General features: G+C 47.3%; 1 protein-coding gene across 3 annotated transcripts in view; it reads left to right on the forward strand.

Annotated features, from left to right (window-relative positions):
• FGD2 (FYVE, RhoGEF and PH domain containing 2) overlaps positions 1-18,885 on the forward strand; it is a 414,855-nt gene that overhangs the window by 335,720 nt on the left and 60,250 nt on the right. For all 3 annotated transcript variants that reach the window (XM_069633421.1, XM_069633424.1, XM_069633422.1), the window contains one exon: positions 17,484-17,576. In XM_069633421.1, coding sequence (XP_069489522.1) covers positions 17,484-17,576 — 93 coding nt within the window. The remainder of the gene's footprint in view (positions 1-17,483; positions 17,577-18,885) is intronic.

An 18,885-nucleotide genomic window follows, 5' to 3' on the forward strand; every position in this document is an offset into this window, starting at 1 on the left:
GGGCATCCAAAAGAGCAATGGGCCTGTAGCTCGCGGGAAGTTGGCGGTCACCCTTTCTATAGATGGGGACAATGGTTGAGTACCTGTGTCTTATTTATGGCTAAAAATATATGAAATAATATATTGGTCCAAATTTCGGGATTTCTTTTTAAGACTTGATTTGAGAGTCCGTCTGGACCGCAAGCTCTAGAATTACTAGCTCTTTTGATATAGAGAAGAATACCGTCCATATCAAACTTAAGAAGAAAGGTGTTCAATTGGCAGGATTCCACATTCATACCACCTTTTCGGAGAGAATATAATTCGGAGAAATGTACACTATTTGCTTGGATCAAGCATTGGGATCCTGAGGACGATTGATGTAAGAGTCTCCAAATTCTAGCTATATATTTTGTTTGGAGCACACTCAACATTTTGGCTCCATCAACTTGATATAACTTAGCCCGCATAGTGCGAAGCCAATTCCCATACCTGGTTTCGAGTCGTGTTAATAACGCAGATCTTATCTCTATAAGTTGTCTTAGGGCAGCTCTCTTATGGGCCCTCAATAAGGTTTTTTGTCTCCTCACCTCCTGATTATAGGTGTGCATTTTTGGGGTAAGGGTTTGACGATTGAATGGACTAAGCGGTTTATGTTGAAAGGAATGCATCATGTCACAGTACATAACACTTTGGATGTTATCAGTTGAACTCACTGGATTTAAATCTGACAACAGTTTGCTAAAGTTTTCTAAGGCATTTTCTGACCATCATAGTCTATTTAGACCTGAATTTATAACAATAGAACCCTGCTGATGTTTGTAATATGTCTGAATTTGCTTACTTTTCGTTATAACCCAATTAGTTGCTAATTGGTTGTGGTCACTCCTGGGAGATTCCACGATACGAAAATCCGAAATTAGAGAAAATAGATTCATGGATACATAGATGTAACCAATCGTGGAGTGACTGGTACCTCTACGCCATGTTGGCCCAGGGGGAATATCCGATTTGAACGCTTCGTTCAATCGCTGTAAATTTTGTGATTTTATAAATTGATTCCATTGAGTCAGTCTGTTTTTATTGACTGTGGATTTTTTTGAGATGCAATCCAAATTCAGATCTCCTTCTTATACTATGTGGGTTTTTGAGGAGTCTAATGCTATTGCAAGAAATAGCTCAGTCAGAACTTTAAAAAAGCAATAATCAGACATTCCCACTGGGTCCAGTAAATATTAACAATTGCACACTTGAAGGAATTCATAAAAAACCTTTATCAATTGCACATACTTATTGGGTGATAGCCATTGCTCGGATTGTAAGCCAGAGTCTTGTTTTACTGCAATGAGGAAACCGGATGTGGGTCTCCCTCGAGTCGTTTTATTCGCAGCATTCAAGTAAATATCATAGTTGTCCCAAATAGTGATATCTTTAAGCCACGTCTCTCGCACGAGTATTATGTTGAATTTGCTCAAGGAGTTCTTATTGTTATTTAACAGGTGCTTAAAGCCCCGGGAGTTCCAACTAACCAGAGAAATTTCCAAATCTGGAGCATTTACGTCTAGCTAGTTATCGACTTCACAACATTTGCAGACACACCCATATTTGCGGCTCGTATTTAGGTTTTTTGTTTCTGTTAACCGTAGATCCTGTCCCTTAATTGTTGAGATTGATTTTGCAAGACTAGTTTTAGATGACGTGTCAGTAGACATCTCAAAGCCCAAAGCAAATAATAGTTTTTTAGCTAACCATATGGTGTTTTGTATGACTCGGGAGTTCATCCAAATTCTAACATTACTTAACCTAGGTGCATTAGGGAATTCCACAAGGGCAATGTCGGATGACGTAATGTCCTCGAGTTGTGGGATGTCAGAGAAAATGGCTAGCAAAGAGTGCCGATTTAGATCAAACTAGGTAGATGGACTTACTCTACATTGGATTAAATAGTGCGCTCCACTACTCCACTACTTTTTGCAACCATTTTCACTATTCCAGAACTATTCTTTGTGAATTTCAAGCACTCTTCTCCACTTTACCACTGGATATCAGTTACAGCTAAACTGGAATCCCTTTCAACTCAATTGGCTGTCAACAAGCATATAACCCTTGCCAAACGTGTTGCACGTTGTCCCCTTCCTTCCTACACTGTCCCCCACCGGAGTCACAGTTCGACTACTTTTTTGGTACAATTCTATGACTGCTATTAAAAAAAAGTCAGACAAAAACAGATGTTACAGTCCAGTCTCTGCCATTACAAACACAAGAGAACATCTACCTGCTTTGGCTGTAGACTTGTTATTCAATATTCACCAGTTAACAATTATTTATATGATATAAAGGATGCCATGAAATAAGGAGTCCAAAATCACATGATTTCAACAGAACCTGTGCATACTGATGTTTTTTGGTAAATTATAAAGACCTTAGGTGGTTGCAGGTGGGGTAGGATTTGGGAATGGGGTGACAGCAATTGTTTTAATATTGAAAGAATACAAACTCAAAACAAGGGGAAAGACACACAGCTTTGCAGAGAGGAGGAGAAAGGGTCATCAGAGCAACCAGACTTACACAGGGGTGTCACCCATTAATGTTAGCCCAGTCAAGTCAAGTAAATGTTTATCTGATCAGCAAACATTGCTATGACAAATAGTATGCTAAAACACAAATGTCTTAAAATAAACAACAACTGCTACACAAGCTTCCAAATGGAATATTGCAGCATTGAGAAACTCCTTTCTCCCACAAATGGTCCCACATTACAATGTTACTACTAAAAAGGTGGAGAGAAATGTTTCCAGGCATTAAATACTAAGCAATCCTAAGGCAATCCTGTAGTGAAAGTTTACTACAGTATAAACAGAGGAGAACCCAAACATCAGATTTGATGCCTCATCACGAGTTGGGCGGTATCCTGGTGGTATTACCGCCGGGCTACCGCCCGGGCTAATAGCGTTACTGCCACCCGGTCTGGCGCTATTAGTGCAGGATGAAGGGTTGGGTGGTAATGGGTATTCCCCAAACCCCATTGGGTCCATTGGACTCAATGGGGCATTTTCGGTGCAATTAGCGTGCGCTAATTGCGCCCTGAAAATGGGCGTTATGTTGGTGTATTTACCCCCAGCATAGAGCTGGGGCTGAATGCTGCCAGACTCGTGATTGGGCGGACCCTTAAATGCAATGGTAATATCGTTACTGCCGCATTTAAGGGCTACCAATACTTTTGGACCACCTTCGAAACAAGTGATCACATTAATCTGATCACATTGGAGTATACTAGAAACAGAACCACTATTGCAGAAAATGAGTAAACACCAAAGATAGTTTACAGGAGGCAAAAAAAAATGAAAGAACACCTGGATCATGCAGATATATAGAAGGCTCTGACCGTAAAATACACCTACAACCATCTAGAACAGGGACTTTGCCATGCTTAAATTGCATACATAATCCCAGGAAATATACTATACCATACACAAACTTAAATTACATTAAATCATTACGCGACGTGCATTTCAAAATATACTGTGTACAGTTTGAAATGTCCCTGTTGGAAACTATACATTGGAGAAACCATAAGGCCAATAAAAGAACGCATAGGGGAACATAAAGGAGACATCAGAAATAGAAACTTTAAATCACCAGTAGCAAGACATTTTTTCAAAGAAAACCATCAAGTCTCACAGCTAAAATTCAAAATTCTGGAGACAGTATCAAGACATCCAGGAGGTGGTGACAGACAGAAACATCTTTATAAAGAAGAGGCGTTTTGGATTCACAAATTGCACAGCATATATCCATTTGAAAGGAATGAGGAGTGGAAGTTGACATGCTTTTTTATAACACCTGAAAATTATATATGGGATGGAGGCAGTAAGACTTTGGATTAAACACATTTGGAGCTATTTTGCCACAAAGGGGCAACAGTAGATATATGTACAAAAGTTATATCAGTTCTGAAATACCAAAGAAGTCTAAACATCTAAGGGCAATAGATGAGCAATTGTGCATATGTGTACATCAATAACTGTTACTTTAGAGTACATTTCCGATCGACATTGTTACCCTCTCAGAAGGGCCAGTAAGGAGGACGCGCACACGGAGTGGATGTAACAACTTCTTTATTCATCTAATCTCTAACAGGAACTGGCGCCTTCGCGCCTTACCCAGAACTCCCCGTTTCTCCTTCCCGCTCCCCAATACAATAACTCCGCCTCCCCAACGGCGGGGGCTGCACTCATTAACTCTCGAGTGCCTGGCAACACCACCCCCGAACAATATGTCCAAACATCAGAGTCAACACTCTTCAACTAGTCTCACCGGCTTCTTGACGACTCTCCGAGGCCTCTCGTCAAGGGCGCTTGGTCCCGGGGTTTCCGGGGCACCTTCTTCCTGACTCAGCTCGTCCGGGTCTCTTCCCGGGGGAATCCACGGGTCATCCCGCGGCTCTCGAGGTTCTGGAGAGACAGACCTTTGGGGCCCTCCTGATCCCTCTCGTCTGTTGTAGTGTTTGAAGTGTTGACAGTTCCTGGTGACAGCTCGATGTTGGTCCTCCGCTGTCACCATAGTGCCGTTGACTGCGGTTACCCTCATGGGGCTTGGGGCAAACCGCGGATCTGTCTTCCTGAGGGTTGGTTGTTGTACGAGCACTTCGTCCCCTACGTGGAAGTCTGGCAACGTCGCATGGCGGCATGAGTCAGTGTCCCATCTCGCTTTTTCTTTTATCTCTGCATCCTTTTGGAGCACCTCTATGTCAGGCGGTTCTTCCGGTGACAAGTTGTGAGGTATGCGGGTTCTCACCTTGTATCGAAGCATTAGTTCAGCAGGCGTCTTGTTCGTGGCTTCGTGTGGGGTGTTTCTATAATCCCTTAAGAGTCGGCACAACGCCTGGTGAGGATCGACTGCCTCCAGCATGGCTCTTTGTCGTGTTTTTTTGATGGACGCCATGAAGCGTTCGGCCATGCCATTCGCTTGTGGGTGACGAGGGGTCACCTTCATGTGTTTAAACCCTAGGTGTTCTGCTAGTGTCCTGAATTCGTGGCCACAGAATGGCGGTCCATTGTCAGATTTGACCATCTTCGGGATCCCCCACTCGCTGAATGCCTCTTCTATCACCGCCGCTACCTGTGGGAATGCAGTGGTGGTGACGGATTTGACTATCGGGAACCTTGAGTGCTCGTCTATGAGAAGCAGGAGGTAATCGCCAACTTCCGTCGGCCCGTAAAAATCCATTGCTACGCGCTCCCACGGGCGTTCTGGAATCTGTGTATATTGTAGCGGGGGAGGGTGTTCTGGAGGGGCAGTGCACTGACATGCATGGCAGTTTCTCACCCATTCTTCTACTGCCGTGTCCAGGAAGGGGAACCAGACATGGCACCTCAGCTGTTTCTTTGTGTTGTCCGCGCCCCTGTGGCCCTCGTGTGCTATGTGCACGACCTCGTTCCGTAGCGTGGCGGGGATGACGATCTTGCACCCTCTGAGGAGGATGTCGTTGTCCTTCACAGCCAGCTCCCTGTGTATCCTGGCCAGCCGCTCAATTTCCTGTTTGCATACCCCCGGGTGCGCCAGCGTCGCTCTGCGGTGGTCGTGCCACTTGTTGGCGGAGGTGAGGCTGATGGCGAGGGCCATGGTCGGGTCGGCCGCCGATGCGGCTGCAACTCTCTCGAGGGACATCGCGGGTGGCAGTGAGTTGGTGGAGATGAACTGTACGTAGGCGACGTCACCCTCCCGGGTCACTGGCGCCCCGACGGGGTGTCGTGATAAGTAGTCAGCGGGGTTGAGGTCACCCCCGGGGCGGTGTACTATGTCATAGTTGTATTCTTGCAGGCGGATGCCCCACCTCTCGATCCTAGGGGGCATCTTGGTGTGAGGGTTCCCAAACAGGGACAACAGGGCCTGGTGATCAGTGATGAGCGTAAACCTTTTGCCAATGACGAAATTGTGGAAATGTTCGCAGGCCCAGACAGCTGCCAAACTCTCCTTTTCCGCCTGGGAGTAGGCAAGTTCCGGGGCGGACAGCGCCCTGCTCGCATATGCGATCACATGTCGTGGGTGAATGTCCTCCCCGCTGGTCTGGGCCAAGATGGCGCCGAGGCCCACCGGGCTAGCGTCCACGACGATTTCGGTGTGCCATGACGGGTTGAAGTACGCCAAACGGTGTGCCTCCGCCAGGGCATGCTTGATGTCAGAGAATGCCGCACGACACGCAGGGGTCCACTCGAAGGCTGCTTCCTTTTGCAGGAGTTTACGTAGTGGGTCCGTGAGGGACGCGTAGTGGGGTATGTATCTGGCACAATACCCCGCCATGCCGAGGAACGAACGGACTTCGGCCACTTGCCGCGGCTCGCTCAGGTTGGTAATGGTGTCGACCTTGTCAGGGTCCGGGAGCATCCCTTCACGGGAGAAGATGTGACCGAAGAATTTCAGCTTCGATTTACTGAATCTGCATTTGGAGATGTTGAGGGTGAGACCCGCATCTTGGAGTGCCGTGCACGTGGCAAGGAGGGCTCGGTCGTGGGCCTCTTTCGTCGATCCGAACACGAGGATATCGTCGCTGTAATTTAGGGTGCCTTTGATGGGTCTGATTACCTGCCGGATGGCCTCCTGAAAAATTTCTGCGGCGGACGAGATCCCAAAGTTCAGCCGCCGGTATCTGTAGAGGCCATTGTGGGTGGCGAATGTGGTGATGGGTCTGGACTCCGGATGCAGCTCCAACTGATGGTAACCTTGATTGAGGTCGAGCTTGGAGAACATCTGGGCGTTGTTCAGTTGGACGATCATGTCCTCGATGCACGGTCCTGGATGTCTCTCCCGTTGGATGGCGGTGTTTGCCACCCTCATGTCAACGCACAGACGTATCTTGCCCCCTTCCTTGGGCACGATCACAAGTGGTGACACCCACGGCGTCGGCCCGGTGGCTGGTTCGATGATACCGTCGGAGAGCAGTTGGTGAAGTGCCTCCGACACTGCCGTCTGTAGGTGAAATCCAACTCTCCGAGGGTGTTGCGGGACGGGGGTCACCGAAGGGTCGATGTGTAGCCGGATGGGGGGGGCCTTGAGCTTGCCCAGGCCTTTGCACAGCTTCGGGAAACCACTCGCAACGTCGGCCTGTGTGATCACATTTTGCGGTTGATGGCACGTGACAGTGCCGACTGAGTCTCTCGAGCTCAGGCTGTCCGAGGTTGCGGCAATGACGTCTCCCGCTCTCACATGGATTTCGATTAGTCCCAGACGAGATGCCGTGTGGTAACTGAGGAGGCATCGGCTTTTGGTGAGCGACCGGATGACGTGGATAGTCGTGTCGATCTGCCGGCCGTTCAGGAGGAAGCGTTGTGTGAAACATCCCACAGCCTGTAGGGGCGTTGCGGCACCCCACTGGAAAATTCTGGAACGGGGGGCCTCTAGTGTTGGTGGGTTCAGAATTTTGGCGTAGTCCTGTTCACCCATGATGTTGACGGTGGCGCCTGAGTCGATCATGAAAAGGAACTGTTGATTGCCCATCTTGACAGGGATTTTGGGGGCCTCTCTGGCTTCTTCGGTGTCCTGTATCAGGTTGACGAATTCGTCCTGGTCATACATGTCGTATGGCGGATCGTATGCCGCATCTTGCACGTCATGGTAGGCAGACCCATATCTGAAGTCTATCGGGGGGTGGTCATATTCGTCGGTGAGAGCTTGTGGCTGATCCGGTTGTTCAGGTTGCATCGGGTAACCTTGGGTTTGATACTCATCGATGGCTCTGATGTACCGCCTCTGTCCCCCTCCTGGTTGGCCGAATCTGGGCTGGTGGTATTGTGGGGACGGCGGACGGAAAGGCATCCTGGCCTGTGTGAGGGGTCTCACCGGCGGGAATGGTATGCCCTCCCGGCATACAGACTGGAAGTGGCCCTCTCTCCCGCAATTCGAGCATCGTTGTGATAGCGCTGGACACGCTCCGGCATGGGGGAACGACATCCCACATCGATAACACTGCCGCTGTAGACGAGGAGCTTGCATGGGCTGCGTCCTGTACGGGTATGAGCCTCTATCTCCCGGGCGGGATGGCTGCAGCGCCGCAACGGTTTCAGCAGTGTCCAATTTGGGGTGGGCCGGATTGCACATGGATGTGGCCTGGGCATCCACCCTCTCGTGAATGCGGGCTAGTTCACTCACCTCTTGGATAGTGAGAGGTTTCTTCAGGAGCTGTTTCTTGAGGGCCGGAGACAGGCACCCTTCGATGACCCTCAGTCTAATGGCTTCTTCCAGTGAATACGCGTCAAATTGACAGTTCGCTCCTTTTACCCGAAGGCGGGTGATGAACTCATCTACCGTCTCTTGTGGCATTTGGGTGCACTTGTTGAATAAGTAGCGTTCATAGTCACGGTTGACTTCAATTATGAGGAGCTTGTCTAGCGCCTTAATCAAGTTCTTGAAGGTGTTTTGTTCTGCAGCGGGAATCGTTTTCACCACGGTTTTGATCTCTCCCCCCACCAGGTTGAGGAAAATGTCCCTGATGTTGGGTGATTCGCCATCGCCGGACCCCCGTACGTAGTGTTGAAAATCCTCCATCCAGTCAGTCCATCGCGGCCCTTTTGTGGACTGTGGGGTCATGGTGAAAGGTGGGGGTAGGCGTAGTTGAATCGGTTGCGTCGCACGGGGCAGTTGAGGTGAACTGGGCCCGGACCCTGAGGTGGAGCCCCTTCTGCTCATGGCGATGTGCGACGGTAGCTCGTCGGGAGGAGATGAGTCAGGCCGTGGCGTACTTCAGTTGCCGGAGGGCACGTGGTAAAATCCCCGATGTAGCGGAAAGAGGAAGGTGGTGGCACGTGTGCGGCCACCGAAGGAGCAGGAGGAGGTGCATGCGGCGGAGGAGCCGGTAGGCCTGCCGAGCACGAGCGTGGCGGATTGCCAAGGAGGAGGAGGACTCCGCGGTGCGCACTGGAAGACCTCGTCGCCAGTGTTACCCTCTCAGAAGGGCCAGTAAGGAGGACGCGCACACGGAGTGGATGTAACAACTTCTTTATTCATCTAATCTCTAACAGGAACTGGCGCCTTCGCGCCTTACCCAGAACTCCCCGTTTCTCCTTCCCGCTCCCCAATACAATAACTCCGCCTCCCCAACGGCGGGGGCTGCACTCATTAACTCTCGAGTGCCTGGCAACAGACATGGGGATAGATTGCAGTTGAGCAAATGCTGAGTACATTAAGAGAGGTTGTTCTAGCACAGAATTTTAGAAAACGTTTGTAGCGATTTACATTCAGGTACACCACACTAAGATTGCGGCACTCGTGTAAGCTTAGAATAGAGTGAAGTGTAGTCAACACAATAGTCCCTCTTTGATCTCTATTATTTCCTATTTCCTGTTAAATAGCACAAACTTCAACAGAGATAGGCACATCGTTTTTTGACCACACGCAACACCCGTTGCAAGAAGGAGAGGGAGTGGTAGAGTTTGGGTAAATAAGCTCACCATAGCTCACTCGCTCTCTCTCTCTCTCTCTCTCGCTCCCTCTCTCTCTCTCCCTCTCTCCCTCTCACACACACACACACAACCCCTAACCCCCGCCCCCCGGTTGAGAGTGTTGATCTCGTTCACATTGACATTCAGAAAACTATTGATTGAGAGTGTGGGGCCTGCTCAAGATAATATTGGAAAATTAACCATGAGAATATATGAATTACCGATGATCATTTTTAGAACATGAAAAGGAGCACTTTTTTTTAGCTTATTTTGTCATGTTGAATTCATACACTATTCGGATTGATTGAAGATCGAGATGTTTGATTCAATATCCTTGTGTTTTTTAAAAAGTGTCCAGAAAGTGACATTCACAATATTCATGTATATACAATTGATTTCCATGCTTTGGTTTGGCAAATGTTTTTGATTTAATTTTCAAACAGCCACCTGATGACGACCCAGTGGAGGTCGAAACATGTACTTGTAGTGGCATCTGATTATAGACTGTTTTACACAAAAGTTAATCTCGTGATGTTGGAAATATAAAAGATAGTTGCAAAATGTAACATCCAATGAAGGAATAACAAATACCGAATTAAGTATACAAACTATAAAGTTGTGCAAAGGTTTAGCAGTTTGTGCTTTGTGCTTTACTTAAAAGTCCAAGTTCGTACAGCAAGTATTTGCTTGTTTACTCTTTTTTGGACCGATCCTAGGGCAAGTCATCCATCATCTTCTAGTCACCCCTTCTTGCCAATTAAATCGTGCAACAGCAGATACCACCTCTCTGCTCACTGTACTATGAGCACTGTGGCAGCATGGAATGAGGAGTCTAACCAAACGGTGGCACAGTGGTTGTTTTAGACATTTATTTATAGAATAAGTAAACCTATCTATCCCTAACTAGAGGCGGTTTCCCTACCTCATACAAACTAAAACTCAGGCAGTCAGGAGGTCTGTGTAGTCCAAATCAATAATCCACCATCCTAGTCCAAACTCCTAGCCTACCCCTACCACTTGAATACAAATCGTAATCTAAAAAAAAGAGTTCTTTCTAAAACCCAGGAGAATTGCTCCCTTCTCATGGGTATGAGTCTCGGGTGGGGCTAGGAGAATGCTCCCCAGTTCATTATATTCAACTTCTTTAACAAATCTTGTAGTTCCCTCCAAAGGCTTCTTTCGCTCTCTACTTTCTTTAGCGTACCCCCATTATGACGATGAAGAGGCTCCCTGAGTCCTCCTTCACTCTCCAGTACCACACTCTTGTGAACTGGCCAGGGAATTGCCTCACAACGTGCTTCACTACTTTCTCGTCTTCTACTTCTTCTGCTTCTCGACTCACAGTCTGAAACTTTCCTGGCCCCCTCTGGGGCTTACTCTTATTTCTGGTACCTTCTCCCAGGGAATGCTTCACTGGTTTCGTCAGGGGCCAGGGGTTTGTTCATCCGCCACTACTTCTACTTCTGTTTCTCTTTGTTGGCCGGCTTGTCTTTGCAACACGGTACTGCTGGCTGTCTCTGCAGAAATTCTGGACCAGACGGTCCACCCGGTACAGGTCACACCACCACCTCTCAGTTTGTCTACTTCAAGTGTGCCAGCTTCCAGCTGTCCAGGTGTAGCACTGCTTGTCTCTGCTACACTGGAGAGCTGCCTCGCTGCAGTCTCTTGAAGCCCATTTTCAACCTTGCAGGCTTCGCAACAGTGTCCTTGCTCACCAGGTACTCCTTCCGGATTCAGAACAGAGCAAAGTCCTTCTTTACTGTTTGATTTAAATAGCGGAAACTGCCCGGCATAAAATCAGTTTGATTGACAACAGCTGGTGGAGCACTCTTCCTACTTGATTGTAACATGCTTGGGTTATTTTTCATTCCTGTACTCATTAAAGAGAGATCGTCTGACAGTTTACAATAACACATGTTTTCAGACTGTATCGTAGGTAGATACGGTTTGGGTGTTGTTATTACCCTGTGGGGTCTGGAGTTAAAGTGCTGCATCCCGGACTCATGTCCTTATCCCCAGGAGGGGAGTTCCTCTCCATGAGGTCCTCCCACATGTTACCACCCCTAGGGAGCCTATTGGTTAGTGCCTGCACCTCCCTAGCCTCATGGAAAGTAGCTCCCCTCTGGGGAGAAGTGACTACATCTGGAGTATCATCACAGCACGCACAAGGGGTCTTTGAAAATGCCTGATGCCTGGTCCAAAAGCAGTGACTTCCACCATTTACAACTTAGGGCTCCATAATTAGTTATTGTTTGCTTCCTATTCAATTCATTTGATGATTTACAGTACATGTTTCTCCCTGATTATCCTTTATCATCTTTGACGGATATCATTTCTTGATTTTTCTCACACTTCGAATGAACTTTGGATATCGGTGTGTATATAATTACACCAGGTTTTGGCGGGAATATATGATGGTGATCTGATGACATATTAAATGTGATTGATCTTTTTCTTGCACTGGATGGATATGGCCATATGATGTTGATCAAATTAAGCAGAAATGCCCTGATGAAGGACTAAGGATAGTCCAAAATGCATTGGAAGCTGTTTGCATCCGCAAATAAATGATTTAGAAATTCTAAATTACTTTGAATATATTTATGAACAAGCAAAAAGTAAAATAAGGAAGACATTATAAATGCTATTAATTGATTGAAATGCACATTACCACTAGAGTGGTAAATAAGGATGTGCAGCCCACCCCGAAGGCTAATTGGCCTAGCTCATTTACTCGCTAATTCCAGGGAGGGCCCACAAATTCAGAGACATTGCGAGCGGCCTGAGCCCTTCCGTCTTCACACCAGTGCAACAAGAAGGCGGGATTCTATCCAAAACCTGATGTTTGAGGTTTCTAGGTCTGGACTAACTATCATGTCGAAATAGGATTCCCATCCCAGCAAAGATTTTAAATAAAAGTATATCAGAGTGTCTATGACTCTGAGAGACCTTCTCATGTTTGGCTTCAGCCCTAGACTCCCAGTATCTCTCATTCAGCAACTGAAGATTGAGATCTGTAATTTAGACCAGAAACTCGCGTATGTGGCACGGGTCACGACCAATTTGGCAAGACCCCGCCTAATAGACTTGTACCAGTCCAGGGCTTCCCACTCATACTGGGAGTTCATCCCTTTCAATTGAACGAGGGACCCACAAGAAGTCCAGATTCTAATCCATGAAGGTAAAGAATGCCAATTCCTCATCACTAGGGACTTTACAAAGATACTTTCATTTGCCTGAAGAGTTGGGCACCTAACAAACCCCCAAAGTTCACCTGTGTAAAATGCTTCTGCCACTAGCTCGGCACGGTGGAGGAACTAGGTGCCCTTTAAATCAATGGCTGAAGAGAAGCTTCCGCTCAGCAGATTGCTTAAGGCTCAAAGGGCCTTGGATGACCTGGGCTATCATTGCCCCAGTGTTGGAGAACCTGATGCCAATGCATTTGTTAGAGGACAGCACAGATCTTAGTTGCTTCTGACTACCCATAACTAAAATCTGGGTTTCTGGCCCATTGATAGTGAAATGTTTGATCTGTCAGTAAGTGCTGAATACCGGGAGTAGCTTCAGTAAGTGCTGAATACCGGGAGTAGCTTCCTGAAGTTGTTTTCAGTCTAGTAGAACATCGCTGCATCGACACGGAGCACCACAGGTTCGATCCCCGGGTCCGCGCTTAGAAACCACCGGGTATTAAGCGCGTTATAAATAACCTATCATATCATATCATCACGCTCCAAAAGACAGTTTGGAACACGGGAGTGTCCCATCTTTGGAGGGTGCACGCCCTAGTTCTGCTACCAACTATCGACATTGTTGATGAAGAGGTTTGGGAGCGTGGCAGCAAGGACATATCGCCGTCTCATCCCCACGGCATCTCAAAATCCTCAGATAAACCCCACCGGGGCAGAATAAAAATGTGTTATTACAGGCTTGGGATTCGGAACATGAATCAGAGGACAGGGTGGATTATGGGGAAAGTGCATATCAAGAGGGCAGCAAAGGAAAACGCGTCCAACATAATTTTGACAAATCAAATGCGCCATGAAATAATTCACAGTTACATTTTAAAACTTTCTACTCATAACAATGCAAAGTTTGCAAAAGGTGTATTTTTACTTTATTTTTTCGGAAATAATTTTCAAACTTTAATATTTCAAACTCAAGTTCGAAAATCAAATGAACATGGGCCTGGGTGACTGGTAAAGTGCTCTGCATTTCAGATGAGCTGTTTCTAGGTCTTCGGGGTCTAAAGTTCCATAGAATGCTGTTCCTTAAATAGCAGCATCCCCTTGGGGTAACGAATACTGCCCATTTTGGGAGATGCCTTACTTATCGCGCAGAATGGACAGCCACCTTCTGTTCCTCTTAAGTGCCAGGGTGCCCCGGCTTACTCATCCACTTCTGGCCAGATTTGCCAGGACTCATTTCCCAGATAAAGCCATGTTTTTATGGTTAAGCTGCAAAATTCAGCATTCAGACAGAATAACTTGCCATCTTTTTTTTTGTTAATGTGCATAGTTTATTTCAAACCTTATACATCCAAGATAACACATGAAAAAAGAAAAGGGCAAGAAAAAGGGAAGAAAAAAGAACAATCTATATAAAGAAAAAAGTCACCATTACACTTGCAGTACAAAAGTATAAAAACTTACTTCATGAAATCCACATGATTTCAACATCAATAAGATAACCAGAAAAACAAATGTCTTTGTCATTTACGTTGATAAAACCTTTGTACGCCCACAAGGCAAAAGAAAGGAAACTTTGAGCCGACCCTATTTCGTTACACCCATTTCCTTTAAGAATTGCACAACCCTGATCAAAAGTGGGGCAGGGCTTCCTCTCAACAGAGAGAACCAAAAGGTTTCCTCTTTCGGTGACTTTAAAGGCCCGAATCATGGAATATATGCCCGTACAAAGTGACTTTGCACGGCTGAAAAGTGACTCTGCACTGGCGACACAAACCCTGATTCATGGAACCGTGTGCAAAGTGTGTTTTTGCCGTGCATAGTCCGGGGCAAAGTCCTTTTGTACTGCAAAGATGACTGTGCGCTGACTTTGGCCGGACTTTGTAGGCAAAAACACACTTTGCACGGTTCCATGAATCAGGGTTTGTGTCGGCATTGCAGAGTCACTTTTCAGCAGTGCAGAGTCACTTTTCAGCCGTGCAAAGTCACTTTGTACCCGGGCCCTAAATCTTGACAACATTATTGGCACTCTTCATAGTGACAATAATGCTTTTAGGATATGTTGTCAATTAGGAGCAAGAACCATATCAAAATGTGAATATATAAGTTATGTAATTTTGGTTAACAAAACAAAGAAATGTGGGAAATACAGATAATCTGTGATGGCAAACCCAGTGTAGTACACTAGAAGAAGGAAGCTAATGAATGTTTTCTATAATATTTTGTGTTGAAATAAGTATCTTTATGTTGGGCAGGAAATAGTAACACTAAAGGAATAAAGTCTGTGTCAGATCGATCGGAATGCAGAGGTCTACCAGTAAGACACGCTGTTCCAATCCGGATTTTGGGATTTAAATATATAACAAATACCTGAGCTCGGGACGACCTGTTAGACCAGTGTGCTTACTGTGTCCCGGTAATCCAGTCCCTCTCTCCAATGGAGAGCCACCCGCTTTGGGACTAGGGAGGTGAGCCCACTAAGCTTGACACCACCCAGGGGACAGGGTAAATGGGATCCCACAGGGGACGATCCCCCCACAACCCCTTAGAGGACTGGTAATCCCTAAATAGGGATATGTGATACCCTCGCTTGTCCCCAGAATGCCATACGTTTGTCAGTTGCATGAGTATTTTTGATCCTGTTCAGCCACCATCCTCAAACCCACCCGGAGAACGGGACATAAACCCTCCCTCTCGCTACACGGAGGAAGGAGAGCCCATCTGCATTGGTGGAAAGGACCAGAGCGGGCCGTGGAGTGACATGGGAGGACGCTCCTCTGAGGAGGTATGACATGGAGAGACGAGATGTGACCAGACATGGTGCTTCTTCAACTAGCAGTAGAGCCAGCGAAACGCCAGGCAAACAAGCCGCAGCACTGGAGAAAGAGACTCGGCTCAGCAGGCTCAGCAGAGGGAGCTGGAGGCCCCAAACCACAGTGAGAAGAGGAGCCGCCGCTAAAACCCCACTGGGAAATGGCAGGAAGGGAGCATCCACTCCAACAAAGACGAGGAACACCAAAGGAAGGAGACCATGGCACTTCCCCAACACTCCTGACTGGAGGAGCATCGCCTGAAAAGAAAGAGGCCGACTCTGAGGTGGGGAGAGAACTAGATAACCCAGAGGCGGGATGAGAATCAGAGAATACTGAGGCAGGGTGAGACCCCGATAACCCCAAGGTGGTGTGAGAACCAAACGTCCGCAAAGTAGGGTGGCAAGAGAACACCCAAAGGCAGGTAAAAAGCAATCGACCCTGAGGTGTGGTGAAAACCGGATAGCCCCAAGGCAGGATACGAACAAAGACGGGGAACACCAAAGGAAGGAGACCATGCCACTTCCCCAACACTCCTGACTGGAGGAGCATCGCCAAAAAGAAAGGGACCGACTGTGAGTTGGGGAGAGAACTAGATAACCCTGAGGCGGGATGAGAATCAGAGAGTTGGGGAGAGAACTAGATAACCCAGAGGCGGGATGAGAATCAGAGAATACTGAGGCAGGGTGAGACCCCGATAACCCCAAGGTGGTGTGAGAACCAAACGTCCCCAAAGCAGGGTGGCAAGAGAACACCCAGAGGCAAGTAAAAAGCAATCGACCCTGAGGTGTGGTGAAAACCAGATAGCCCCAAGGCAGGATACGAGTCAGACAGCCGAGAGGTGGAACAAAGAGAGGTAACACACAACATGGGGCGTGAAACTCAAGACCCATGGGAGGGGTATCCAACAGGAAGCATGGAAAGAACAGTATTTGAATCATTGGAATGTAATCCCTTGTGACGACCGGGAACAAGGTTTACAAATTCCAATAACCCCAAAGCTTATCAAGACTCCGGGGACTGGTACAAAAAGAGAAAGAACATGTATTTCAAGTACAAAGAGAAAGAACAGGGGAAGAAAGGATGCCACTTTAAAGTGAACTCACAACCCAAGACGGGGCGGAGGTGAACGAGACATTACAGTGACTAAGCAAATAGGGCAAAGGGCCACTTTTTCATGAAACATAATAGTGGGTCAGAAACCAACCACTATTCAAGCATTGGGCAAGAGGCTCTAGCTTTAATTCTGCCGGCTTCCTTTCTGTTTTAGTGGTAGGGACCGGAATCAGGTCAGATGAAGTTTCTAGACGACAGACTGACTTTCTGTTGTAGGACGTCCTGACCAGCACCCTTTTGACCTACTTTCTTTCCTTAAGGGTAGGGCCTTCCTTTAGGATATGGCCAAGGAAACTAGGATCAGATAGGACTGTGTTGAATATAGAGACACATGATTCAAAATATCACACTGTCCGTCTCCTGATTCAGGCTTTCCTCAAATCCAAGGTTTCCCTTTAACATATTAAATCTGCTTAATCAATATCTAACCTTGTCTCAGGCCCTTGAATGAAGTATGCAAGACTTCCCTGTGTCCCTGTGGTACGTAGGATGCATGTTCTATGTTTATTTGAAGGGATTGGGATACAGGAAGCCATACTGAGGGTGGGTACTAGTGTCTCATCGCCCTGGGATCTGTGTGGCCCCAGTCAGCAGGCCCTCACAGTGTGACATATTTGAGGGATACCTTAGCTACAGCTAGTGAGGTGAAGGGCCTCCCACGTTACCACGGTACTGAGGCTTGCCATTACAATGGAATAAGTGGGACAATGCTGACTGGTGTTGTAGGTTGTCTTGCCTTCAGAAGGAATCCGGGTCTGTTCCCACAGAGTCATATCCGTGCCATTCTTAAGGACAGCCACACGTAATACATTGGAATATAGTGAACCTAAAAAAGAGCTGTACACATAATCAATGGTTTTCTCAATCCAGTGTGGCTGGAGGCTCGTGAGGATTTGGCTTACAATCCCCTGCAAAAATAGTGGCCCATTAACATGTATGTTTTTATTTTCCTACAGTTCAACAACATGCTTTTATATTGTGTGCCCAAGGTGCTCCAGGTCGGCTCTGAATACCAAGTGCGCATGAAAATGGATGTGAGCGGAATGAAGGTGAGCAAAGAACAGGCTTCCCCAGGGAATGCTACCAAGTTAAGACTTTTGAGCCAAATCTTTAGGAGTAGAGAGTGTTAGAAATTCCAAACCCTAGAGCTTTCCTCTTGAATTGGCTCGAATGCATCAATAGTCGGTGATCGCCATACCATAGCCATTGTGTGCCTGCCTCAGGGGTGGAAGGCAGAGTGGATCTTATGAGGATTAAAGGTGTCAACAGATTCCATAGTTTAGAGTGTAGCCAGTGTGACTGGGCGACCGCCACATATGAGCACTCTGACTCAGATAGCGATAGATTTTCCAGGATTTACAGATAGTTTGGGTGAGGAATCTGGGGGTTCTCTGGGGTTCTCGAGGCTTGAGGTTTTCGGGTGCTGAGGCTGTCCATCTTTGGCTCGACATCCCCAGCCTCCCTGGCCCAGGCATCCTTATCAGGGATGTTAGTGCTGGCGAACGGTAACCCTGGTAACGTCTAGTTTTTCCCTGATCTAGCCCGCTTAGTCTTCTAAGGGAGGTGTTAGCGGCGGTGCCTTCCTTCACCCAGTGTCACTCTCTTGTCTCGCACACACAGTCTTACCTGACCCTTCACTACACTAACCTTAAGATGTTCTCCTTCCACCATACCACTGTCCCTTCGATCTCTCACTCCATCTTTCCACCTCCACCCTTTCATCTGACTCCTCCTCTCACTTCTCAACTCTATCACTTCTCACTGTCGCTGCCCCCCGTTACCTCTGTTATACTTTCATCCCTCCTACCTCCTACACTACCTCATTTTTCGCACTATTACTCTGCTACCGCTGCTCCCTCTCCTTTCTTACAACTACTCCCATTTCTCTACTCCCTCTCGCTACTACCACTATTATCTCTCACTATCGCTGCTCACTCTGCAGCAACTACCACTCACTATCATCTACTACCATCCACTACTACCAACACGTCCTACTCACTTTACCACTCCCACAATTACTACCATCTCCACTACCACGCTACTACTCCTACTCTATCTCTACTCCTCACACTCTCCACTCTCACATACAAATACGTCACAGACTCCCTCTCTGCACTCCGGTCGCTCTCGCCTCCTCTGGTCTCTCGGACGTCCTCCAACCGCCTCCGTCCTCACCCAACTAACCCACACTGCACACTCACCAAGCTTCCCTTTAAATACCTCACCCCTCTTCCAGAATTGGCCAACTTATCTTACGAATCACTGACCTTCCTTGAGGGGGTGTGACAGGGGAAGGCTTGGGGAGGCTTTACAAGGGCTTCTAAGGGCCGCCCTTTTCTCTGGTGCACTTCTGACATG

This window comes from Ambystoma mexicanum, chromosome 13, assembly GCF_040938575.1.
Source record: "Ambystoma mexicanum isolate Mex_15411 chromosome 13, UKY_AmexF1_1, whole genome shotgun sequence".
Classification (NCBI taxonomy): Eukaryota; Metazoa; Chordata; class Amphibia; order Caudata; family Ambystomatidae; genus Ambystoma; species Ambystoma mexicanum.